The sequence below is a fragment of the Myotis nattereri genome (assembly GCF_964212035.1).
Source record: "Myotis nattereri genome assembly, chromosome: 3".
NCBI classification, from domain to species: Eukaryota; Metazoa; Chordata; class Mammalia; order Chiroptera; family Vespertilionidae; genus Myotis; species Myotis nattereri.
The window spans coordinates 769,573-796,832 of record NC_138077.1 but is presented as its reverse complement, the minus strand read 5'-3'; the positions used below and the strand labels follow the sequence as shown (position 1 = coordinate 796,832).

The 27,260-nt window shown below is 47.0% G+C and overlaps 1 protein-coding gene across 1 annotated transcript; it reads right to left on the bottom strand.

The window, feature by feature from the left end:
- Nucleotides 1–17,336: 17,336 nt before the first annotated feature.
- Nucleotides 17,337–26,901, bottom strand: LOC308517080 (uncharacterized protein; the record flags this gene model as incomplete). Its single annotated transcript, XM_081088125.1, has 3 exons — nt 17,337–17,652; nt 22,344–22,559; nt 26,621–26,901. The coding sequence occupies 3 exons, from the start codon at nt 26,899–26,901 to the stop codon at nt 17,337–17,339; spliced, it is 813 nt and encodes a 270-aa protein (XP_080944251.1).
- Between the last annotated feature and the right edge of the window lie 359 nt (nt 26,902–27,260).

Sequence of the window (27,260 nt, the reverse complement as noted above, 5' to 3'; positions counted from 1 at the left end):
AAATCCAAGGTTACGGATCCATTAGTCACAGAAAATGAGTGGGAAAGGAAATGACTGACGGCTATAACTGTGGACACGCACCAATTAGAGGAAAGAGACAAGAGTATAGAATGGCAGCAAATGCTTCTAAAACCAAAATATGTAATGAATGTCAGAAAAGGTGTCACTTCAAATATCAATGCTAGTTTAAGGCACATAAAGGTAATGGAGGTAGAGCAGGTTTAACATCCTCAGGCTCTTAACTTGGGCAACATCAGAAATATTCCCTGAAATGATCCAAATTAGGGAATTAAATTTCTGCTTCTTAATCTTCTCAATTATTTCAAACAGGTGAGGTATTAGGTATAAAAGGACTTGCTGTAAGTAGTGTTTAACGGTGATGTTCAACTCAGCTGACAAACATTCCCTCCTTTATACCTAACACTAACCCTAATAATAACCCAAACCTAACCCTAGCCCTAGCCATAACCCTAACCCTAACCCTAGCCCTAACCCTAACCCTAACCCTAACCCTAACCCTAACCCTAACACTAACCCTAACCCTAACCCGAGCCCTAACCCTAACCCTAACCCTAACCCTAACCCGAACACTAACCCTAACCCTAACACTAACCCGAGCCCTAACCCTAACCCTAACCCTAACACTAATGATAACCCTAACCCTAAAACCCTAACACTAATGATAACCCTCACCTAACCCTAGCCCTAACCCTAACCCTAACCCTAACCCTAACCCTAGCCCTAACACTAGCCCTAGCCCTAACCCTAACCCTAACCCTAATCCTAGCCCTAACCCTAACCCTAACCCTAACACTAACCCTAACCCTAACACTAACCCGAGCCCTAACCCTAACTAACCCTAACCCTAACACTAATGATAACCCTAACCCTAAAACCCTAACACTAATGATAACCCTCACCTAACCCTAACCCTAACCCTAGCCCTAACACTAGCCCTAGCCCTAGCCCTAACCCTAAACCTAACCCTAGCCCTAACCCTAACACTAACCCTAATCATAATCTAATCCTACCCATAGCCCTAACCCTAGCCCTAACCCTAACCCTAAACCTACCTCTAACCCTAATCCTAACCCTAGCCCCTAGCCCTAGCTCTAGCCCTAACCCTAACCCTAGCCCAGCACAGCCTGTGGCATTGCTGCTCCCCCAGAGCAGAAGGTGAGGGCGATGAGGTTATCTCTTCCTTGTGTCACACACAAGGGTTTGATAGAGCAACTGAAGTAGAAACATTAAAAGAAGACATCCCCTAAGTAGGCCATTGTTTCCTTAACTCAATCAAGGAAAACACAAAATAAGAGACACTGGACTTTGTATAACAGTAACGCAGGCGTACTGTTTCAGGTTGAACAGGTTTATTAGGAAAACGGAGAAGTGAGTCCTACATGAAGGTCAAGGGCAGGACCTGTGATGACATCATTCCCTGAGAGACCTCCTGGGACCCTCAGGATGAACTTCCCAGGACCCAATCATGAGTCAGACTCAGGAAGGAAAGGTGGGGTGTCAGACCCAGAGGGCACTGGAGGGCACGCCTTCCACAGGGCCCAGGGCAGGTGGTTTCAGACTGGTGAACCCCGACGTCCAGGTGGGCGGGATGAGTCCCAGGTGTCCTCAATAGTAGTAGCCACAGCCACAGAGAGAGCGGGAGCCGTAGCCATAGCCATAGCCATAGCCATAGCCACAGCCACAGCCACAGCCACAGCACGAGCCCCAGCCCCAGCCCCAGCCCAGGCCTCCGCAGCCCTGGCTCCTGTAGTAGTTCCCGTAGCAGCCACACGTGGTGCTGGGGGTGAGGGTGTCCTTGGGTGGAGAAGGGCTTGGGGGGACTCAGTCTGGACCCCTGTCCTACAGGAGCCTTTCATGTGCTCAGGGTGGGGGACCCGCCACGCGGCCCAGGCCATTGACTCATCTCGGGCCCCAGCTCTTAGCTTGTTGGTCCTCAGCCGTGTTTGTCCTCTCAGGGCTCAAAGGAGAGGGGGCCCTCCCAGGGACCCGCCTTCCCGGGCCTTCCCTCTGCCTCCTGCCGCCTCCTCATCAGGAGCAAACACATCTGTGAATCTCACTCTGGCTGCTTTGGGTCCTAGGTAGTTTCACTAATTTTTTTGAACATTTTATAGGAATAACACTATTTCTGACTCATGGATTTTTCTCCTCTTGATCTAAACTAATTATCTTCCTCAGGGATTCGTTCCTGTTTCTCTGCTGATTCCGCCATGTGTCTTCCATCCCAGGCTGTGATAAAAATCCAACCAGATACAGCTTCAGAACGCCACGTCTGGGCAGGGGGCACTCCGCGTTTCCACGCGCGCTCATGACCCTGGTCTCCTGCCTGTCTATTTCCACCGAAGGACTGGAACACAGGCCTCACTCCTGGGAGGACCTGGCTCTGCTATCTTCCCTCTGGATTGAATAGGCAGTTATGCAAATGAGCGAGCGTTCTCAACAGCATTAGAATTATAAGTAATTCTCCCGTAGGCTCATCATCAGATATCTACGTCTTTCAATCTATTAGGTCTCCTCCTCCATCAAGTATCCAATCTTCATTCTTTGTAACCTCATAGCCCCAACATCATTCCTGTCTTTATTCCAATTATTGTCATAAGCCCTCCCTCTGGGCAGCACTGGAAGAATGAGAATGGATTCAAATTAGAGATAAAAAATGTACTTTTGCTTCTTTAAGAGAATGAATGTGGAGACATGGTGTCCTAAACATTCCAGTGTAATCTATCATTAGATTTCTGTTATTCTGATATTCTGAGTCAAAATGTTTTTATGTATCTACTCGTAGCCTTAGGCAGACTCAGAGAGTACAGAATATTGAAGGTCATAAGAATGAAGGCACGATTTTTAAAATATTTCCCAATTCATCTGTCTGGATAGTACATCTAACGAGTAAAAAATATTCCCCTTAATAAGATAGAATGTTTTAATACTAAGAATCCAATGAAATACACTCACCTACCCATTCCTGGGTGTTTTTTTGAATGCTCTCTCCATGTGTGTTTTTTGAAAGGTTCACTTTTGTAGAATAGACGCATCATTGTGCTGTTTTAGTCACAATTTCCTGGGCTGAGATGTTAGAAGTAGTGGACGGCTCAGTATATTATTTTCAAATTTCCCTACAGAAATTACAAGTAGCCTCAACCATCACAGTTCAGAGTCAGTAAAGTAGTAATCACATAGGATGAGGTTCCAGTAGGAATTTAATTAATTTAAATAATGCGATGATCGGTCTTCCCCCAGGCTAAGCTCTTAGCACGTCACCTGAAATTGCCATGACTAAGCAGCATAGGGCAATTTATAAAGGAAACTGTAATTAATGTGGATTTTTTCTTGGTATTTGATCAAAGTCGCTATAAAAGATGTGATTATTCCTGTGGAATGCGGCGCCCTAATCATAACATTTACTGGGTGATTTCTCCATGGAGTAACTTCCTTGACTTAATTGGATTCTTCCTCAGAGCTGAGTTGCTCTTTCTAATCGCAGCAGTGAGAGCAGCGCACCCCGACATGCCCTGAACCCCTTCCCCCTGGGCTTTCCGAGCTTGTGCAGTCCTCTAGTTTAGGGGATCCATCACCAACAAGGACAAATTAGTGCCGCTGCCTCCTCTGTCGTCTCCGCCAGTGTCCTTCCTCTGGCTCACGGCAAAGCCTTGCGGGCATCTCCGTGGTGGGCCGGCCCGCCTTCCTCCCGCCTTCCTCCCCCTCCTGGTCTTGGGTTCCTGCACTCGGCTGACATGCCCAGCGGGGTCTGCCCTTGCCAGTGCCCGAGGCTCCCCATGGCCAGTGGATTCTCCCACTTCTCTCCTCATGCAGAAGGCCCTCTGCCCCCACCTTCCTCCTGCCACACACATCCACTTTGATTGGGCGTCACTGCAGCTTCCCCCCAGTTGCCTTTCTCTTTTCTCTTCCTGGGATGTGGCTCCCAGTTGTGAGGGCGCCCGGCCAGCCCCTGGCCCCTCTCACGGTGGTTTCCGCTTACGCCTCTTTCGATGGACTACCTGGGCTTTGGCCTGTTCGTCTCCATTCACGTCTAAGCTTGTCCTCCAGGATCTGCCTGCATGTCCCGCCCTCGCTCCATCAAGAACAGAAGCGCCAGGACCATGGGGTCTTGTGGGCACCCCCACCGGCCCCCCGGCTACGTCCCGATGCTCAGAACAATGTCTGACAGACAACTGGGTCTTAGAAGTTTCATGTACAAGAGAACTAACAAGTGACCCAATCAGTGCAATCAAGTAGCACTTTTATTTTCATTTTTTTTTTTAAATTAAAATGATTGGAGTGACATTGATTCTTAGGATCAGGTAGCTGCCAAGTGTGAGCTTCTATGCCACAAGCAGCGTTTTAAATTCTCCTCCCAACCTTTTTTATTTTGAAATGATTTTAGTTACCAAATGTCTAGAAATATTTCAGACCTTTAGCGCATCCTCTTCACCCAGTTACACCCATGACAACATCTCCCAGAACCAAGTACAACGATCAGAGCTAAAAAATCAGCTTCTTAAGGAATCAGCTTCTTAACGAATCCGCACGCTTCCCTCGGATTTCACTTTTCTGTCACCGGTGCCCTTTATTTTTTTTCTAGGATCTAATCCAAGATCCCCCTGGCATTGGGTTGTCTACTCTCTTTTGTCTTCCTCAATAGGGGGCAAATTTTCAAGTGTTTCTTTAACTTTCATAACCATGTCCAACACCAGATGTTTTGCGTATGTTCCTCCGTCTGGGTTTGCCTCATAGCCAAGTTGAGGGTCTACATTTTGGGCAAGGATATCGAAGAGATGCGCCTGCTTCATTTAGTCAGAGCAGGAGGTACTTGATCTCAGTAAGACTTTGGTAGTTTTTGGAGTAGACGCTTAAGCCGGAAGTGCTAATAGAATAAATCCTTCTATTTCTGTATAATTGTGGTCCACGGGTTTAAGCTTCAGAGACTCTGTCTTGGCCTTTGATCCTGTACAACATGATGGACACGCATATGTGTGAAATACGGATCAAAGTGGGTCATTTTGCTCCACAGAAACACAACGCACGTTAATCATTCAAGCATTCGGGGCTGAGCCCTGCCATGTTGTCACTGCGTCTTCTATCATGTCTTCTCCACACTTTCCGTCCTTACGCACCTCCCGGAAGCCACACTGTCCCCAAGGCTGAGACATGCAGGGAGGAAGGAGGATGTTATTAAAGGAAAAAAAGAAGTTCCAAGAGGTGAAACCAGCCTGCGTTATAGGACCTCTTGGCAGCTAGTGTCAGAGTTTAGATTTCACGCCGGAATAAACAAGCAACCCAACCAAGAGAAGCATCTGTCATGAAAGGCTCGTGATTTCGTCAGAGGCATCTTGGCGCACAGCGAGGTTGCCTGGATGCCCTGGTTTATGAGGAGTTCTCGAGATGGTTATAATGCCAAAGAGTTTGCAACATGCATCCCACAGTGCCTGTGGCTAGTCCCACGTCCACTCAGTTGGTATATAAGGCCCCGTGCTGGTCAGAAACTTACAACTCTGGGAACCGACTCTGTTCTCCTCCTCGGTCTTCTCCTCACACCATGAGCTTCTACAACAACTACTACGGGGGCCTGGGCTGTGGCTATGGTGGCCTGGGCTATGGCTACGGTCGCCTGGGCTATGGCTATGGTGGCCTAGGATGTGGCTATGGATGTGGCTACGGATATGCCCATTACCGTCCATGCTTCTATGGAAGATACTGGTCTTCTGGATTCTTCTAAGAAATTTTAGATTGCTCATCTGCTCAAGACATTCTCTCATGAAGGACTATTCAAGCAACAACAAGCGAATCTTGCCTGCCATGGAACATCAGAAGCTTTTTGATGGAAATTACCTGTCTTTCCAATAACATAAAAATATTCATTTGACCTGGTGATGCTATGGTCTGATTGAATACAACCAATCATGAGCATTTCCTTTGGAAAAATGTGCTCATTCATTGTTCATTAAAGGCTATCTGTTTTGCACACTTACAACACTTTCATGTGCACTTATTTGCATAGTGTGTGTGTGTGTGTGTGTGTGTGTGTGTGTGTGAGTGAGTGTGTGAGATGGCTGAGCCTTTGGCTAGCTGATGACTTAGGTGTGTGGTTGAAGAGTTATGTTCAACCAGGGCTTTTGAGATCTAAGGGCTACTCTTACCTGCGCTGATTTAATCAAAGCCTCATCTGTGGTGTGTCCAAAGTTGGGCTAAAGACATTGGCAAAGAGGTATCCCGCCCCCCATCACTTCCTTCTTCCTTTAATACTTCACTCTTCCTGGTACTAAGTATTTAAGCGTGCCTCTGGTCAGCGGTGAATTTTCCCTCTAAATTTTGTATTATTGCTGTTTCTTTCCACCCGTTGAAAACATGTTCTTGAACTCCTCTTGTGCACGACGGCCGCACAGATGGCCTAGCTGTCTGGCATTCACACGTCGTCACCGGAAGATGTAGGACTGGAAGTCTGTTTCAGCGAGACCTCCAGTGGGTCCATGTCTGCCTGCCTTTTGGAAAGAGACCCGCCCTCCTGCAAACCAGGTAGTGGCCTGGGGAGACTGCAATCCCGCCAACACGAGTCGGCTCCAAATAAAGGCTGCCCGCGTGTCCCTGGTCCTGGTAGCCCAGGCGACGTTCAGGAAGCTGCCTGTGTACATCCTCTTAGTGCACGCCACCTAGGAAGTAATGACAATGACATCAACAATGACAACGGGTATGTCAATCATATCGGTTCATACTTTGGTAACAATGTCAGAATTTGGGGTGTGTGAGACTGACGCTGGGTTCATGCACAGCTTTCTGAATGGAGATGGAAGTACGAGGCTGGCCAGACTCTAACCTGCACCAAGGACATGTGCTCTGGCCGCATCTAGAGGAGTGGATTTTAGAGCTGTGTCTCCCTCCATCAGCTGAAGACAGACCACAGGGGCACTCAGAACCTCTTTCTCAGGGAAACTAGAGGTTCCATTCTGTGAGACTCATGCTCCACCGGGGGTGTAGGACAGCAGAGCTGCAAACGCTCAGAAATTAGGAAAGAAGAAGGCAACGTGTGCACAGAAGAGCAGTTGAGGGACACAGGTAGCTCTCGTGGATGCATGTCCACGTCTCCACTGACAGTAGAGGGGAAACTTTCTTTGACGCTTCCACAGAAAATGCACAAAGAGTGATCCTATATTAAGTCACGAAGAAAAAAATCAATAAATTTTTCAAGGTAGAAACACTGCACAAACCCTGTTTGATTGCTGTGCAACAAAGCCAGAAATCGCCAATAAAAACAAAGAGTGGAACAGCCCGTTGGCCTGAAAAGTAAATTCTTGATTAAACAACTCTCAGGTGAGCAAGAAAATACCAGATTATAGAACTTCAAAATAAATAATAGTAACAAAAGTTGTACTTACCAGAGTCTATGAAAAAATGTCAGTAATTAGGAAAAAATTCAGAGTACTAAACACTTTTGTTAGTGAGAGTGAAAGAAATAACATAAATAATTTATTAATAACTATATAAAGAACAACTAAATTAGCCAAAGACAGCGCAAGGAAGAAAATAACAGACAGGCAAGAATTAATGAAGTAAAGGCCAGAAAAAAAATAGATTTTAAAAATGACTCAAATGCTATTATTTGAAAAGAGTGACATTTTTAGATCATTTGCTATTTTGATAAGAAACAAAGGAAAAGAACCTAGACAAAGTGAGAAATAGGAGAGAAATAAACGTGGAAACAAGCAGCTTAAAGTTACATGCATCTGCTTTGCGGGTCGTTATGGATATAAGTCTGAAAACCTGTACGCAATGCATACCTTCCTGGGGGAGTGCAGGTGGCCCAAAGAGACACGGTCACGCTTAGCAACAGAAGAGACTAGCTTCCTTAGCACGAACAGAAAATTACTGAGGGACTGCCCCCCCAAGTACTCCCAATGCAGGCAATTTCCCAGGGGAACCCCACGGAAGCTTCGGGAAGGTAGCTGCACGCGCTGATGATCCCTCAATTGCAGATGAGGACCAGCTCCCTGCCTCCTGCTGGCCATGCTCGGTGTTGACTGGGTGGTGGGCAGACCGCACGGTGCTCCCGAGAGCTCTGCCTCTGTGCCCACGCCCTGTGATCCGCCTGAGTGTGGCCGGGGCTCCTGAGTTACTTCTACCAAAGAGGACATGGCAAAGGCAATGAGACATGTACGATGACACGATCACGTGTGGTGTGTGTGTGTGTGGTTGTGTGGCGTTGGTGTGGGTTTGTAACCCCCATCGTGCAGAAGGCTCCCCTTCCCTTCCTGCCTTTGCAAAAAGGGGCAACCACGTTGGGGAACCCACAGGGCGAGGAGCTGTGGGCAGGTGGCCTCTTGGCCCGAGGGCCTCCAGCCAGTCCCGCCGAGCCCTGGGGACACGCTGAATTTGGCCACGAACGTGAACTTGGGGGCAGAGCCTTGCTCATATGAGACTCAGATGAGACCACACACCTGACCGACACCTTGCTTCCTGCACTGCGAGACCCTGGGACTTGCTTGCCCCTGAAATGGTGCTTTTATCTCATTACCACGGCCCACATGCAGGCCGGATGGTCTTATCATGGACTACTACCTCGGGAGGAATCCATTGTAAAAATATTCTTAGATTCTTTCTTTCACAAAATATTTTTTTAAAAATTATTTTTTATTGATTTCAGAGAGGAAGAGAGAGAGAGAGAGAGAGAGAGAGAGAGAGAGAGAGAGAGAGAGAAGAAGAAGAAGAAGAAGAAGAAGAAGAAGAAGAAGAAGAAGAAGAAGAAGAGAAACATCAGTGATGAGAGACAACCATTGATCGGCTGCCTCCTGCACACCCCACACTGGGAATGGAGCCCGAAACCGGGACCTGTGCTCTGACTGGGAATCAAACGGGGACCTCCTGGTTCATAGATCGATGCTCAGCCCCTGAGGCATGCCGGCCGGGCCACTGAGCATTTTTAAGGAAGGACTAGAAGCAGAGGTTATTCCAACATTCATTTATTGTGAGAGATACGTGGGCATTGGGAAGTTATTACTTTTCTTCATTCTCATGAACCAGGCAATGCTTAATTTATGAGTAATATTGCCTCTAGGGTGGAGAATTATCCGGAATAACAGATATCCTTCCCTCGGTAGCAGAGGAGGAAGCGGGAATTTACAAAATATAAGTTTCTTCCTTGGGAACTGAAATAAAAAATGTCAGTAAGAAGCTTGAGACGTCCAACCGCGGAAATCAAAGCCAGGGTCGCTGTTTGAGTTGACAAGTTTATTAGGTCAGCAGAGACACAGGCTCCCGCGTGGAGCCACCACGGCAGCTGCTGCTGTGACGTCATGACGCCGATGACGCCAGACCCGGGGTGGCAGGTGAGTTCACCTTTCCCCACGTCCATGAGGTGAAGGCAGGGGATTCCTGGTTAGGTGGGAGGCCAACCCCAGACCACCCTAGATTTTCCTGAAGCAGGAGAGCCACCACCCGCGAAAGACACAGGACACGTGGGTCCCAAGTCCTGAGGTGCAGGAGCAGGGGCTGGTCCCATGGCCTCCTCAATAGTAGTAGCCAAAGCCAGAGCCAGAGCCACGGCCACAGCCATAGCCTCAGCCACAGAGGGAGCAGGAGCTGTAGCCACAGCCACAGCCATAACCACAGCCATAGCCACGGCCGTAGCCACAACCCAGGCCTCCGTAGCCACAGCCTCCATAGCCACAGCCTCCGTAGCTGCGGCCCCCATAGTAGTTCCCGTAGTCGCCACACATGGTGCTGGGGGCGGGGTGTCCTTGAGTGGAGAAGGGGTGGAGGCGACTTCAGTCTGGACGCCTCTGCTACATGAGCCTTAATGGGCCTCACGGCGGACGGACCCAAACGTGAACTCGTGTCATTGGCTTGTTTCTGACTAATATAATGAGTTTGTTGTTTCAAGACTAGAGATTGCCCTGAGGTATTGACGAAGGGTTGCTGTCACCACCAAGGACCTTTCATCAGACGGTATAGCGACGCCTACAAAACTCTCTCTCCTCACAAACGTTCACTTTAATGCCCTACTGTGGTCGGCAAACTGCGGCTCGCGAGCCACATGCGGCAATTTGGCCCCTTGAGTGAGGCTCTTCCTAAGCCTTAGGAGGACCCTAATTAAGTGAATAACAATGTACCTACCTATATAGTTTAAGTTAAAAAAATTTGGCTCTCAAAAGAAATCTCAATCGTTGTACTGTTGATATCTGGCTCTGTTGACTAATGAGTTTGCTGACCACTGCCCTAGAACCAGGCCCCACGCAGGCAGGAAAAGTTTCAATAGTTTTCACTGACCTGCCTTTGAGCTCAAATAATCCCTTCTCCTCCTTGACCTCCCCGAATGACACTGCCCTCCATGAGATGTGTTATTAAATTGTTAATTTAAATTTTATTTTTTATTTCAATGTTTTTATTGATTTTAGAGAGAGAGGAAGGGAGAGGGAAAGAGAAAGAGAGAAACATCGATGTGAGAGAGTAGCATGGATCGGCTGCCTCTTGCACGCCCCCTACTGGGGATCGAGCCCCACACTGGGGCATGTGCCCTGACGGGAATCACAGACGACACTCAACCACGGAGCACACGGCCAGGGCACGTGAGACGCTTTAACTCTTGTTCCCGCTGAGAGTCACAGGGTGTGTGGGCTGTGGAACAGCAGGGAGGTGAGGGTGCAGAATAAATGTAATTTGGGAGATCATGTGTATTTTAATCAGCTCTCACCTGATTATTGGAGGTGTGTGGACACAGCCCCTCTCATGGCACTGATGTCATGTGCCTTGATGAGAAATTAAAACGAGAAAACAGGATTTTAATACAGTCACACCCACACGTGAAATGTACTTTTACTCATTCAAAATGCTTCCTTTCTCCATACGTGTCCTTGTAGGTGGACTTTTGTAAACAAATACGAAGCACATCGTCTTCTTTCCTGTTTCGTGCGCGTAAAGCCACGAAGGACGCGACCATCACTGCTCCTGCGAGCCCACGAGTTCTGGGACGTTAAACAGTGTCCTGCGCGTCTTCTGAACCGCGTTTTAACGCCCCTCGTGCTTCCTGCTTGTCTGGGGGACCCTCCAGCCGCCTGTGTCCTTCTGTCTGACTCGGCGTCAGTGGCGTGTCTCCTTTTTACTACGTTGAGTCTAACTTCTTAGAACTGATCTCGTAGCCGGACGTACGCTCCGTCGGGGAGGACTCCACGGCCCCTGGGGACAGCGGGCGCTGCCATCGCGCCTCACGGGCGGCGGAGGGCGCAGGTCAGCTCCTGCTCGTGCTTCTGTCTTCATGACGCGAGTGATTCCCAGCCCACTTAGGTCTACTGCTGCCCAGTAGGAGCTTTGGAGTCTCTAGTCACAACTACGGGTGTTTCCTCGTTCATCTCAGCCCGTTTCTGGCTGGTTCCCTGCCTTTGGCGCGGCCATTACTGAGCCACACGGGGAGTTGCCACAGGAGCCGCACTCTCTGTCCTCACGCAGCGGGGACACGGCTTCGCCCAGGGCGTGTGCGGGGCCGCCCCTGGCCAGCTCTCGGGTTATTTACCTCCCGTGTATGTGCAGAAGCCGCCCGTGGCTCTGACTGGCCGTTGACGTATTCTGACTTTCACATTTAATTTACTTCAGACGCAGGTACAGCGACGTCTATGCCGTTTTGCTATTTGTTTTCTCTTTTCTGACCTCTTGTCCCCTCCCTGCTCGCATTTCTCTTATTAAATTACTAGAGGCCTGATGCACAACAAAAATGTGCAAGAGTAGGCTTGGTCAGGAAGGACGTCCGGAATGACATCCAGAAGACGTCTGGTCTAATTAGCATATTACCCTTTTATTATTATAGATTTGATAGGATTTTTTTTGGAATTCCATTTTATTGTCTCTGTATTCACTTATTAGGTACAACACATGTAATGATTGCTATAAACATTACAACATGCATCTGAACGTATCCTGCTTTTTGCCAATAATATTACACCATTTCACAAAACACTCCCCTTTACGCCACTCTGTGCTGTTACTGTCAGACTCATTAGCGATTTTATGCTTCATGAAGATTCAATTTTTGTATCATTTTTGTTTTGATGCTTACTTCGTTTGATACCAATACAGCCTCTCCAGCTTTCTGAAGACCAGTGTTTCTAATATATGAATAATTCGTGTGTATAGTATATGTACCTATATGTTCATTTCTAACGTGTCTGTGTCTGTTTAATTGCTGTGGTGTTTTAAAGAGCATAGGTGTGCGTAATACTCTTAATGGCAGCGTCTCTAGACCATTTCCATTGGGTGTAATTGTTGTCGTGGTTGTGTCTCCATCTTACTATTCGTGTTTTTCTTGCCACATCTGCTCTTCCCTTTTCTCTGCCTGATTTTCCTGCTTCTGCGTCTTCATGTTGGTGCTTCATGTTCATCCTCCGTTGGTTTAGTAGCTAGGCCCGTGGTCGGCAAACCGTGGCTCGCGAGCCACATGCGGCTCTTTGGCCCCTTGAGTGTGGCTCTTCCTAAGCCTGAGGAGGACCCTAATTACGTGAATAACAATGTACCTACCTATATAGTTTAAGTTTAAAATATTTGGCTCTCAAAAGACATTTCAATCGTTGTCCTGTTGATATCTGGCTCTGTGGACTAACGAGTTTGCCGGCCACGGAGCGAGGCCAGCAGTGATGGTTCAGCAGCCACCCGGGGCTGCAACGTGCATCGGAACTCCCTCCCTCCCGTGAGTGATATCACACAACTCTCGGCAGCACATGCCGACTTGACAGTCATCCACACTCGCCACCCTCTGTTCTGCATATTATTGATTTTACTCTTATGTGCCATAAATCATGCTTATTATTTCTCATTTAGGATTAATTATCATTATAAAATTAGAAAATAAAAAAAGTTTCTGCACTAGCTGGTGTGGTTCAGTGGATAGAGCATCAGGTCGGCCAGTGGACTGAAGGGTCCCAGGTTCGATTCCCGGTCAGGCCACAGGCCCGGGTTGCGGGCTCGATCCTCAGTGGGGGGCGTGCAGGAGGCAGCCGATCAGTGATTCTTTCTCATCATCAGTGTTTCTCTCTCTCCCTCTCCCTGCCTCCGTGAAATCAATAAAAATATGTTTAAAATGTTTTCAGTTTACCCCAATGGGTTATGGGAAAGCACTCGTCCTGGCTCCCTGTGTGGCTGTTACCGCTCAGCTCTTCACCCTCGGGTTCATAGGACCCTTTTGCAAAGTCAAATGGGAAACATTTATTCAAATCCACTCGTGAGCCTCTTTGAGACATAATCCTGTGTATGCGGCCACTCAGTATTGTACCTCAAATAACAGATCAAAAAACAATTCTCTCTGGATTTTAAGGTTGGGTAATTGCTATTGTTCTACCTTCAAACTTAATTTAAATTTTCATAATTTTAAGATCTTTGATCCGTGAGATTCAGATGTTATCTAAATGTTATCTTAATTTTGTGATGTTTCAGAGGCATTTTAGATTCCCAATATGTCATTTTAAAGACGATTTTTTAGAGAAGTCCTAGGTTTATATGAAAATTAAGAAGAATGTGCAGAGATTCCCCGTATTCGTCCTGCCCCTCCCCCATGCACAGCCTCCCCACCCTCAGCCTCTTCACGGAGCAGCATTTGGCCAACCGAGGAAGCTGCGCTGACTCTCGGCGATCCCCCACGCTCCACGGTCACATTGGGGTCACCTGGGGGTCTCTCCCGGGGCTGTACATCCCACGGGTTGAATAAATGCCCAATGGCCTGGAGCCACCACTGTGGTCTCACACAGATACCTTCACTGTCCTCCACTCCCCGTCCAATGCCCTCGCCTCCTGCCCCCTGGCCGCCACGAACTCCCGCAACCACGGGCCGGCTGACTGATGCCGTGGCTCTGCCTTCCACAGAAGGTCACAGAGCTGGAGTCATACGATGTGCAGCTTTTCCAGATTGGAATCTCTTTTCATGTACGAATACGTATCTAAGATCCCTCCAGGTCTCGTGGCTTCAAGCTCATTTCATTTTATCCCGAAATAACATCCTGTGGTCTGGGTGCACCCAGTTCATGTGTCCATTCACCTCCCGAGGGGCGTCTTGGCTCCTCAACTCTCGACGATGACGTAGAAGCTGCTCCCACATCCCATGCAGCTTTCTGTGGACATAAGAGCACAAGCTGGAGCACGTGGGAGCGTGGGCTTAGTTTTATAAGAAACTATAAACCTGTCTTCCCACGTGGCCGCACCGATTGGCTCCCACCAGCCGTGAATGAGTGTTCTGCTGGCTTCTCAGTCCTGTGGGCGCCTGCTGTCGGGTTTTGGCCGCTCTCATAGGTGGTGGCAGCGTCTAATTGTCATTTTAATGTGCATTTCTTGGATGACGTCTCACGTGAACCATCTTATCATGTGGTCATTTGCAATCTTCTTTGGTGAAGTGTCTGTCAAGGTCCCTGGCCCCTGGTTACATAAGGTCGTTTGCTTTCTTATTATTGAGTTTTAAGAGCTCTTTGTATATTTTGGATAAAACTGCCAGATGTGCTCCTTACAAATACTTCCTCCCCGTGTGTGGCCTGTCTGTTGGCTGGTTGACGTGGTCTTCTGCCGACGTTTTGATTCTTACAAGGTGTGGCTTATCCCTTCTTCCTGTAGTGGCCTGCACCTTTGGTTTTGTAACTAGGTCCCGGCCATCCCCAAGGTCATCAAGGTTTCCTCCTATGAAATCTTCTAGAAGATTTATAGTTTTTATTTTATATTTATGTCTGAGACACATTTCAGGTTAATTGTCATCAAGGGTGCGAAGTCTATTTCTAGATCTTTTTCATTTTGTGTGCGTGTGGACGGCCACTTGTTTCTGCACCATCTGTTGAAAGGCCGTCTTTTCCGCATTCACAGAGACCAGCTGTCACCTACTCAAGTGAGTCTGCTTCTGGAATATTCCGCTCCATTGCTTTTGCTGTTTCACCAAGAGCTCCCTGTGCTGATGCCTGTGGCTTCATCGTGAGAACTGAAGTCGAGTAGAGTTCCTTCTCCAACTGGCTCCTTCCCTCGACATTGTGCTGGCTGTTCTGGGCTCCCCTCGCCATGGAAACTTTATAATCACTTTGGTGAGATCCACACAACAATAGGCTGGAACTTTGAGTGGGATTGCAGGGAATCTGAGGACTATCTCCAGAGTATTGAGTCTTCCCATCCGTAAACGTAGAATAGCTATTCATTTAGTTCTTCCCTAATTTCCTACGTCAGAGTTTTATGGTTTTGCTCATATAGATCTTGTACACATTTCTTTTAGATTTATATCTAAGTATTTTATATTTTGGCTGTTGTAGTCCATGCTATTATTGTCTAATTTCATATTAATATGTACAAAAGCAATTGACTTTTCTATATTAACCTTGCATACTCTATCCTTGCTTTAATCACTTGTTACTGATAGGAATTTTGTTTTTTAGGTTGTTTCTTTTGGATTTTCTACGTAGACAATCATGCCCCAGATGGAAAAGGGCAATTTCATTTCTTTCTTTCTCTCAGGATAACTTTCATCTCTTTTAAAAAATCTTTATTGTTGAGCGTATCACAGACATTCTCCTTTATCCCCTCATTGCCACCCTTCACCCAGTTCCCATCCCACCCCAAGACTTCACCACCCTGTTGTCTGTGTCCATAGGTGATGCATATGTGCATATCATCTCTGCCTTCTCCCCACCCCCCTTCCCTCTGAGACTCATTGGTCTGTTCCATTTAATCTCTTTTTCTTGGGCATCAGCACGGTCTTCCATTTGACATTGAGGAGAAACATGGAGAGAACTTCCTTGCCTTGCTCCTAATCACAGCAGGAAAACGTCTGGTTTCTTGCTGTTAAGTGTGTGTGATGCTGCTGATAGGATTTGTGTACATATTATATTCTCTATCAAGTTGAGGGAGTTTCCTTTTTTCCTGATTACGAGAACATTTTATTCATGAATGGATGTTGAATTTTGTCACATGTTTTTTCTGCTTTTATTGAACCGATCATGTGATTTTTCTTCTTCATTCTGCTAATGTACTAAATTACATGAATTCATTTTTGAGCACCAAACCACCCTTGCATAATTGGGGTCTATCTCGCGAGGTGGATGTATATAATTCTTCCTATACAATACCGACGTCAAATTGCTGATGCTTAATTTTTGTACCATGTTCATTTATACCTTTTGTATCTATGTCCATCCAGATATTTGTCTGTAGTCTTTATTTTTGTAATGTCTTTCCCTGGTGTTGGTATTAAGGTAATGGTGACCTCATTGAATGAGCTGGTAAGTTTTGTCTCTGATTTTATTTCTGGAAGTGATTGTAGAGAATTGGTGTAACTTATTCTTTAAAACTTTGGTAGAATTTTCCCGTGAAGCTTTCTGTTTTGGAAGGTTATTATTGGTTCAATGTAGTAGGAAGTGATATGCCTATTAAGAGTGTCTGTTTCTTCAGTGAGTTTTATAGGCCACATGATATTTCACAGCAACCCACTGCTTATGTCATTAATCATTATAAACACCCTTTATAATTATGCTAATTACTATTTTATTTAGTTATTTAGATGTGTTTTTGATTCTTACACTGCTATTCACCTCCGCATCCAGAATATGCCTTCAGTGAGTTTAAAGCTCATAATTGAATTTTGAATGAGAACCCACCACAGAAATCAAAGAAGACCCACACACCATGTGTATGGACCAAAAGGCTCAATAGCGTGAAGAATCCACTCCCTCACAATTGGTGAATGGATTCCATTCCATCCCCATAAAACTCTCAGCAGGGTATTTTTGTAGATTTTGACAAGCTGATTCTAAAGTTTAGATGGAAAACAAAGAAACCAGAAGAGCCACGGAAATTGTGAAGAGGAGCACGGTTGGAACACGCACATCAACCAGCACTAAGACCTACTGCGACCTGCAGTAAACAGGACCATGTGTGCTGGTGAGAGAATGGCACATGCAGTCGGTGACGGAATAAGAAACCCAGGGATCGGCGGACACAGTGGCTGAACAGCCTTCTGGGAAGGACACAGGGACAGTGACGATTCTGACACAAACACAGTTACTTCCAGGATCACATCAAGTTTGTTTATTGAAAAAGTTTAATTTCTTCGAACTCTGGCGTATTTGTGTTCCAGGACAACACAACTTCATAGGGTAGAAAAGCCGAGCGTGGACATTGGGAACGTAATCACAATCACGTCTTTCGTCTTCAGGTCCCACAATGGATGCATTCCTACTTCCTCAATAACAAACAAGGCTTTGATGTAATAACAGGACGTGTTCAATCCTCACTGGAGTATAGAGATGATGAATGGAGCATCGTTCAAAGGAAAAGTGTTAATTTTCAATACTATGTTGGAGGTGCAGAGTGTTCTAGGCGATGTTCTAGCAGCAAGAGGAATAGCATCGTCGGTAGCAGCATGGTCGGAAGGTACAGCAGCCACTGCCATAGCCAGAGCCGTAGCCACAGCTGTATCCAGAGCCATAGCCAGATCCATAGCCACAGCCATAGCCACAGCCATAGCCAGAGCCGTAGCCACAGCCATAGCCAGATCCATATCCACAACCATATCTGGATCCATAGCCACAGCCATAGCCAGAGCCGTAGCCACAGCCATATCTGGATCCATAGCCACAGCCATAACCAGAGCCATAGCCACAGCCATAACCAGAGCCATAGCCACAGCCGTAGCCACAGCCCCTGTAGGAGTTCCCGTAGTAGTTGCAGCACATGCTGGCGGAGGGTGAGGGTTGGGTTGAGGCGAAGAGGGACGTTTCTGAGTGTGAATGTCGCTTCCTCCCCTGGAAGCTTTATATCTGCCAGGAAGGCCTGGGAATGCCATCGGGTCTGTGACTCACGCAGGAAACATTCACTTCACACCCGGTATGTGCAGGTCACTCCTGTCAGTGGATCATGAGAGGACTCGGTAGTAAATGACCAGTAGTATAGAGTCTCTCACCCTTACTGGGAACCGTGTTTGTTTTGTGTCGCCTGGGCCTTGTCTTGAGCCAATGACACGTCAATGAGAACAGTGCCCTTGGATGATCTACTCATCGGAACACATGGTTTCAAAGCTTCATCCACGAGTCCAGGTTCTGGGGAGGGAGGGGCGTGTCTGTCTGGAATGAGCCAATTAAATGAGCTCCACTCAATGCTTTGACAGCTAAGGAATTGCTAATGAGTCCGGACTGGATCTCATTGGAGCGCAGTGCTGGGCTGCACTCACACTGAGCATTTCCTGGCAGAGGGCTCCTGTAAGTCCACACTCATGAGATGCTGGGTCGTGGCCTGTTTTACTTTGGGAGCCGCTCCCCAGGACATTGGTATCCCCTCTGGGGGTCCTGCAGTTCTACCCAGAGCACCAACGCCACAGAGTGTCCTCACAATGACATTGTTGAACGTGTTGTCGAGCACAGGTCCCTCAGCCATTGCATCTACTTGATGCCCATGACATTGTGACAGAGTTAGGGACCTTATCACATGGAAATTGCGGTACAAAAAGGTTAGGGAACTTACTAAAATGCACACAGCTCGTGCAGCATCAAGATCACATCTCTGTTCCTCTTTGTAATGTGCCATACGCCCCCCTTTCTAACCATTGCAGACGTGAACACTTGCCGTAACAGGGAGCTCATCATTTCCTACAAGGGTCCATTTTCTGGTAAAGTGACCCTGTAATAAAGCCCCCAGCCACCTCCGAGTCTCTCATTCTCCCCGGGGACACTCTGGGTCCTGCATGAACTTTCCTTCAGCACCTTGTGCAGGAGCCAGAACCCTCAGGCATGGCTGAGGGTCCCCCCCACACCCCGAAGTCTCCCTGTCCCTCCAGGGGCTTTGTCTCTGACATCATCCCCGTGACTGGCCTCCTGACCCCTGTTGATGCGCAGACCTGACCCCCAGGTCACCCACGCCCCCTGCACCCCCCAGGACACGGAGAGGACAGCGAGGGGCCTGTCGTAGTGACCGCACAGGAGCAGCAGGGGCAGCGCCCACCTGTGATCGCACAGACCTTGTGGGTCTGGGGTCTGAGCTCAGCCTGACTGGCATCTTGGCTCCAATTCTCACAAGGTCACACCCAACGGGTCAGCCAGGACAAAGGGGAATCTGGTTGGTGTATCATTTAACTGGAGTTGCCCATTGGCACGTCTGTCCCTGAGAGAGCACGAGACATATTTATGCTAAAAAGTTATCATTTTTAAAACTGAAACTCAATTTATTCATCTTGAATTTTTTTATACCAGCCCCAAGCATAACATGATCATAAAAGTGAGTTTTTTCTCCCAATGTGAGAGGCACGTGCTAGTCCTTCCCACGCTGCACGGGAGGCCGTTACACGTGGCTGGGTGTCCCTGGGGGTCAGCCAGAGCGCTCACTGCCGCGCCTGCCGAGGTCTTCCTGACGCCAAACTATGGCATCTCCTCCGGGATAGAGGGGGCGACCGCAGTGCAGGGTCAGCATCTGGGCATCGTCTCCCGACCTCAAAGCTGTTTCCCTTCGCCTGTTGTTGGCCGACTCTGACCCACCCCCTTCCTGTTTAAGCTGGAAGTTGGTCTTTTCTTCAGGAAGATTCCCGACCCCTCTCTCTTCTTACTCTTCGTCCTGGCCTCTCCTCTGACTTTTCCCTCTGCATTTCCCAGGCACCCCTGTGGTGTGTGTCATCATATTAGAGCAATGATGGCGAACCTATGACACGCCTGTTAGAGATGACACACGAATTCATTTTTTTGGTTGATTTTTCTTTTTTAAATGTCATTTAAATAAAGAAAATAAATATCAAAAATATAATTCTTGGTTTTACTATGGCTGCAAATATTAAAAAATTTCTATATGTGAGATAGCAACAGAGTTAAGTTAGGGTTTTTCAAAATGCTGACACGCCGAGCTCAAAAGGTTCGCCATCACTGTGTTAGAGCAATCATTCCATCTTTATAGCTCGTGCATTATTTGCGTTTCCCACACTTTTAGAAAGCAGGTGTCACATGCGTTCGTTCTCCGTTCATAGCACACAATGAAATGCCCCCCTGTTAAGAGTTTAATAAATGTGGCGAATGAGACTGCGCATAGATCTCACTCATAACAGCCGGTTCTATTTCTTCAGGAATAGCCTCCCTATGCTGATGCCTGTGGCTTCAACGTGAGAATGAAGTCGGGTAGAGTTCGTTCTCCAACTGGCTCCTTCCCTAGACATTGTGCTGGCTGTTCTGGGCCCCCATTGCCATGGAAACTTTAAAATCACTTTGGTGAAATCCACACAACAATAGGCTGGAACTTTGAGTGGGATTCCAGGGAATCTGAGAACTATCTCCAGAATATTGAGTCTTCCCATCTGTAAACGTAGAATAGCTATTCATTTAGTTCTTCCCTAATTTCTTACATCAGACTTTTATGGTTTTGATCATATAAATCATGTACACATTTCTTTTAGATTTGTATCTAAGTATTTTATATTTTGGCTGCTATAGTCCATGCTATTATTGTCTAATTTCATGTTAATATGTACAAAAGCAATTGACTTTTATGTATTGACCTCGTATACTCTATCCTTGCTCCAATCACTTGTTACTTCAAGGAGTTTTGTTTTCTCCGTTTTTCTTTTGAATTTTCTACCTAAACAATCATGCCCGAGTAGAAAAAGACACTTCCTTCCTTCCTTCCTTCCTTCCTTCCTTCCTTCCTTCCTTCCTTCCTTCTCCCTTTCCTTCCATCCTTCCTTTCATTTTTTCATCTTTTTCTTTCTCTCATAAACATGACTTTTATTTCTTTATCCTGTGTTATTGATCAGCAAGGTCTTCCAATATGACACTGAGGAGAAACACGCAGAGAACGTCCTTGCCTGGCTCCTGATGGCAGCGGGAAATGTCTGGTTTCTTGCTGTTAAGTGTGCGTGATACTGCTGATAGGATTTGTGTACATATTATATTCTCCATCAGGTTGAGGAAGTTCCGTTTTTTCCTGATTACGGGAACATTTTATTCATGAATGGATGTTGGATTTTGTCACATATTGACCGATCATGTGATTTTTCTTCTTCAGGCTGCTAATGTAATAAATTACATGAATTCATTTTTGAGCACTGAACCACCCTTGCATAATTGGGGTATATCTCGCGAGGTGGATGTGTATAATTCTTCCTATAATTCTTCCAAATTGCTGATGCTTAATTTTTGTACCATGTTCATTTATACCTTTTGTATCTATGTCCATCCAGATATTTGTCTGTAGTCTTTATTTTTGTAATGTCTTTCCCTGGTGTTGGTATTAAGGGAATGGTGACCTCATTGAATGAGTTGGTAAGTTTCCCTCGGATTTTATTTCTGGAAGTGATTGTAGAGAATTGGTGTAACTTATTCTTTAAAATTTTGTAGAATTTTCCCGTAAAGCTTTCTGTTCTGGAGGGTTATTATTGGTTCAATGTATTTAGAAGTTACAAGCCTGTGAAGAGTGTCTGTTTCTTCAGTGAGTTTAAAGGCCACGTGATATTTCACAGCAACCCACTGTGTATGTCATTAATCATTATAAAGACCTTTATAATTGTGCTAATTACTATTTTTATTTAGTTCTTTAGATGTGTTTTTGATTCTTACACTGCTATTCGCCTCCCCCTCCAGAATATGCCTTCAGTGAGTACAAGCTCACCATTGAATTTTGAATGAGAACCCACCACAGAAATCAAAGAAGACCCACACTCCATGTTTATGGACCAAAAGACTCAATAGCGTGAAGAATCCATTCCCACACAGTTGGTGAATGGATTCCATTCAATCCCCATAAAACTCTCAGCAGGGTATTTTTGTAGATTTTGACAAGCTGATTCTAAAGTTTAGATGGAAAACAAAGAAACCAGAAGAGCCACGGAAATTGTGAAGAGGAGCACGGTTGGAACACGCACATCAACCAGCACTAAGACCTACTGCGACCTGCAGTAAACAGGATCATGTGTGCTGGTGAGAGAATGGCACATGCAGTCGGTGACGGAATAAGAAACCCAGGATCGGCGGACACAGTGGCCGACGGGCTTCTGGCAAGGCCACAGGGACAGGACGATTCTGACACAAACACAGTTACTTCCAGGATCACATCAAGTTTGTTTATTGAAAAAGTATAATTTCTACCAACTCTGGGGTATTTGTGTTCCAGGACAACACAACATCATAGGGTAGAAAAGCAGAGCGTGGACATTGGGAACGTAATCACAATTATGTCTTCCGTCTTCAGGTCCCACAATGGACGCATTCCTACTTCCTCAATAACAACAAGACTTGGATGTAAAAACAGGACGTGTCCAATCCTCACTGGAGTGTAGAGATGACGAATGGGGCATGTTCTAGCAGCAAGTGGAATAGCATCGTTGGTAGCAGGATGGTCGGAAGGTACAACAGCCACTGCCATACCCAGAGCCGTAGCCACAGCCGTAGCCAGAGCCATAGCCACAGCCATATCTGGATCCATAGCCACAGCCATAGCCACAGCCGTAGCCACAACCATAGCCAGAGCCATAGCCACAGCCATATCTGGATCCATAGCCACAGCCATAACCAGAGCCATAGCCACAGCCATAGCCAGAGCCATAGCCACAGCCATAACCAGAGCCATAGCCACAGCCGTAGCCACAGCCCCCGTAGGAGTTCCCGTAGTAGTTGCAGCACATGTTGGCGGAGGGTGAGGGTTGGGTTGAGGCGAAGAGGGACGTTTCTGAGTGTGAATGTCGCCTCCTCCCCTGGAAGCTTTATATCCGCCAGGAAAGGCCTGGGAATGCCATCGTGTCTGTGACTCACGCAGGAAACATTCACTTAACACCCGGTATGTGCAGGTCACTCCTGTCAGTGGATCATGAGAGGACTCGGTAGTAAATGACCATTAGTATAGAGTCTCTCACTCTTACTGGGAACCGTGTTTGTTTTGTGTCGCCTGGGCCTTGTCTTGAGCCAATGACACGTCCATGAGAACAGTGCCCATGGATGATCTACTCATCGGAACACGTGGTTTGAAAGCTTCATCCACGAGTCCAGGTTCTGGAGAGGGCGGGGCGTGTCTGTCTGGAATGAGCCAATTAAATGAGCTCCACGCAACGCTTTGACAGCTAAGTTTATGCTAATGAGTCCGGACTGGATCTCATTGGAGGGCAGTGCTGGGCTGCACTCACACTGAGCATTTCCTGGCAGAGGGTTCCGGTAAGTCCGCACTCATGGAGATGCTGGGTCGTGGCCTGTTTTACTTTCGGAGCCGCTCCCCAGGACATTGGTATCCCCTCTGGGGGTCCTGCAGTTCTACCCAGAGCACCAACCCCACAGAGTGTCCTCACAATGACATTGTTGAACGTGTTGTAGAGCACAGGTCCCTCAGCCATTGCATCTATGTGATGCCCATGAAAATGTGACAGAGTTAGGGACCTTATCACATGGAAATTGAGGTACAAAAGGTTAGGGAACTTACTAAAATGCACACAGCTCATGCAGCACCAAGATCAGGTCTCTGTTCCTCTTTGTAATGTGCCATACGCCCCCCTTTCTAACCATTGCCGACGTGATCACTTGCCGTAACAGGGAGCTCATCATTTCCTACAAGGGTCCATTATCTTGGTAAAGTGACCCTGTTATAAAGCCCCCAGCCACCTCCGAGTCCCTCATTCTCCCCGGGGACACTCTGGGTCCTGCATGAACTTTCCTTCAGCACCTTGTACAGGAACCAGAACCCTCAGGCATGGCTGAGGGGCCGCTCCCCCTCTCCCTGTCCCTCCAGGGGCTTTGTCTCTGACATCATCCCCGTGACTGGCCTCCTGACCCCTGTTGATGCGCAGACCTGACCCCCAGGTCACCCACGCCCCCTGCACCCCCCAGGACACGGAGAGGACCGCGAGGGGCCTGTCGTAGTGACCGCACAGGAGCAGCAGGGGCAGCGCCCACCTGTGATCTCACAGACCTTGTGGGTCTGGGATCTGAGCTCAGCCTGACTGGCATCTCGGCTCCAATTCTCACAAGGTCACACCCAAGGGGTCAGCCAGGACAAAGGGGAATCTGGTTGGCATATCATTTAACTGGAGTTGCCCATTGGCACGTCTGTCCATGAGAGAGCACGAGACATATTTATGCTAAAAAGTTCTCATTTTTAAAACCGAAATTCAATTTATTCATCTTGAATTTTTCATACCAGCCCCAAGCATAACATGATCATAAAAGTGAGTTTTTTCTCCCAACGTGAGAGGCACGTGCTAGTCCTTCCCACGCTGCACGTGAGGCCGTTACACGTGGCTGGGTGTCCCTGGGGGTCAGCCAGAGGGCTCACTGCTGCACCTGCCAAGGTCTTCCTGACGCCAAACAATGGCATCTCCTCTGGGATAGAGGGGGAGACCGCAATGCGGGGTCAGCATCTGGGCATCATCTCCCGTCCTCAAAGCTATTTCCCTTCGCGTGTTGTTGGCCGACTCTGACCCACCCCCTTCCTGTTTAAGCTGGAAGTTGGTCTCTTCTTCAGGAAGATTCCCGACCCCTCTCTCTTCTTACTCTTCGTCCTGGCCTCTCCTCTGATTTCTTCCTCCGCATTTCCCAAGCACCCCTGTGGTGTGTGTCATCATATTAGAGCAATCATTCCATTTTGTAGCTCCTGTATTATTTGCTTTTCCCGCACTTTTAGAAAGCAGGGGTCACATATGTTCGTTCTCCGTTCATAGCACACAATGAAATGTCCTCTGTTAACAGGTTAATAAATGTGGCGAATGAGACTGCGCATAGATCTCACTTTTAACAGTTGGTTCCTTTTCTTCAGGAATAGCCTCCCTGTGCTGATGCCTGTGTCTTCATCGTGAGAATGAAGTCGGGTAGAGTTCGTTCTCCAACTGCTTCCTTCCCTCGATATTGTGCTGGCTGTTCTGGGCCCCCCTCGCCATGGAAACGTTACAATCACTTTGGTGAAATCCTTCCTTCCTTCCTTCCTTCCTTCCTTCCTTCCTTCCTTCCTTCCTTCCTTCCTTCCATCCTTCCTTTCATTTTTTCATCCTTTTTTTCTTTCTTTCTCTCATAAACATGACTTTTATTTCTTTATCTGTGTTATTGCATCAGCAAGGTCTTCCTATATGACACTGAGGAGAAACACGCAGAGAACGTCCGTGCCTTGCTCCTGATGGCAGCGGGAAATGTCTGGTTTCTTGCTGTTAAGTGTGCGTGATGCTGCTGATAGGATTTGTGTACATATTATATTCTCCATCAGGTTGAGGAAGTTCCGTTTTTTCCTGATTACGGGAACATTTTATTCATGAATGGATGTTGGATTTTGTCACATATTGAACCGATCATGTGATTTTTCTTTTTCAGGCTGCTAATGTACTAAATTACATGAATTCATTTTTGAGCACTGAACCACCTTGCATAATTGGGGTATATCTCGCGAGGTGTATGTGTATAATTCTTCTTACACAATGCTAGAGTCAAATTTCTGATGCTTAATTTTTGTACCATGTTCATTTATACCTTTTGTATCTATGTTCATCTAGATATTTGTCTGTAGTTTTTATTTTTGTAATGTCTTTCCCTGGTGTTGGTATTAAGGGAATGGTGACCTCATTGAATGAGTTGGTAAGTTTCCCTCGGATTTTATTTCTGGAAGTGATTGTAGAGAATTGGTGTAACTTATTCTTTAAAATTTTGTAGAATTTTCCCGTAAAGCTTTCTGTTCTGGAGGGTTATTATTGGTTCAATGTATTTAGAAGTTACAAGCCTGTGAAGAGTGTCTGTTTCTTCAGTGAGTTTAAAGGCCACGTGATATTTCACAGCAACCCACTGTGTATGTCATTAATCATTATAAAGACCTTTATAATTGTGCTAATTACTATTTTTATTTAGTTCTTTAGATGTGTTTTTGATTCTTACACTGCTATTCGCCTCCCCTCCAGAATATGCCTTCAGTGAGTACAAGCTCACCATTGAATTTTGAATGAGAACCCACCACAGAAATCAAAGAAGACCCACACTCCATGTTTATGGAACAAAAGACTCAATAGCGTGAAGAATCCATTCCCCCAGAATTGGTGAATGGATTCCATTCCATCCCCATAAAACTCTCAGCAGGGTATTTTTGTAGATTTTGACAAGCTGATTCTAAAGTTTAGATGGAAAACAAAGAAACCAGAAGAGCCACGGAAATTGTGAAGAGGAGCACGGTTGGAACACGCACATCAACCATCACTAAGACCTACTGCGACCTGCAGTAAACAGGACCATGTGTGCTGGTGAGAGAATGGAACATGCAGTCGGTGACAGAATAAGAAACCCAGGATCGGCAGACACAGTGGCCGACGGGCTTCTGGCAAGGCCACAGGGACAGGACGATTCTGACACAAACACAGTTATTTCCAGGATCACATCAAGTTTGTTTATTGAAAAAGTATAATTTCTTCCAACTCAGGCGTATTTGTGTTCCAGGACAACACAACTTCATAGGGTAGAAAAGCCAAGTGTGGACATTGGGAACGCATTCACAATCACGGCTTCCGTCTTCAGGCCCCACAATGGATCCATTCCTACTTCCTCAATAACAACAAGACTTGGATGTAAAAACAGGACGTGTCCAATCCTCACTGGAGTGTAGAGATGACAAATGGGACATGTTCTAACAGCAAGTGGAATAGCATCCTCTGTAGCAGCATGGTCGGAAGGTACAGCAGCCACTGCCATACCCAGAGCCGTAGCCACAGCCGTAGCCAGAGCCATAGCCACAGCCATATCTGGATCCATAGCCACAGCCATAGCCACAGCCGTAGCCACAACCATAGCCAGAGCCATAGCCACAGCCATATCTGGATCCATAGCCACAGCCATAACCAGAGCCATAGCCACAGCCATAGCCAGAGCCGTAGCCACAGCCATAACCAGAGCCATAGCCACAGCCATAACCAGAGCCATAGCCACAGCCGTAGCCACAGCCCCCGTAGGAGTTCCCGTAGTAGTTGCAGCACATGCTGGCGTAGGGTGAGGGTTGGGTTGAGGTGAAGAGGGACGTTTCTGAGTGTGAATGTTGCCTCCTCCCCTGGAAGCTTTATATCCGCCAGAAGGGCCCGGGAATGCCATCGGGTCTGTGACTCACGCAGGAAACATTCACTTAACACCCGGTATGTGCAGGTCACTCCTGTCAGTGGATCATGAGAGGACTCGGTAGTAAATGACCATTAGTATAGAGTCTCTCACTCTTACTCGGAACCGTGTTTGTTTTGTGTCGCCTGGGCCTTGTCTTGAGCCAATGACACGTCCATGAGAACAGTGCCCATGGATGATCTACTCATCGGAACACGTGTGTACAAAGCTCAGTCCAGGAGTCAA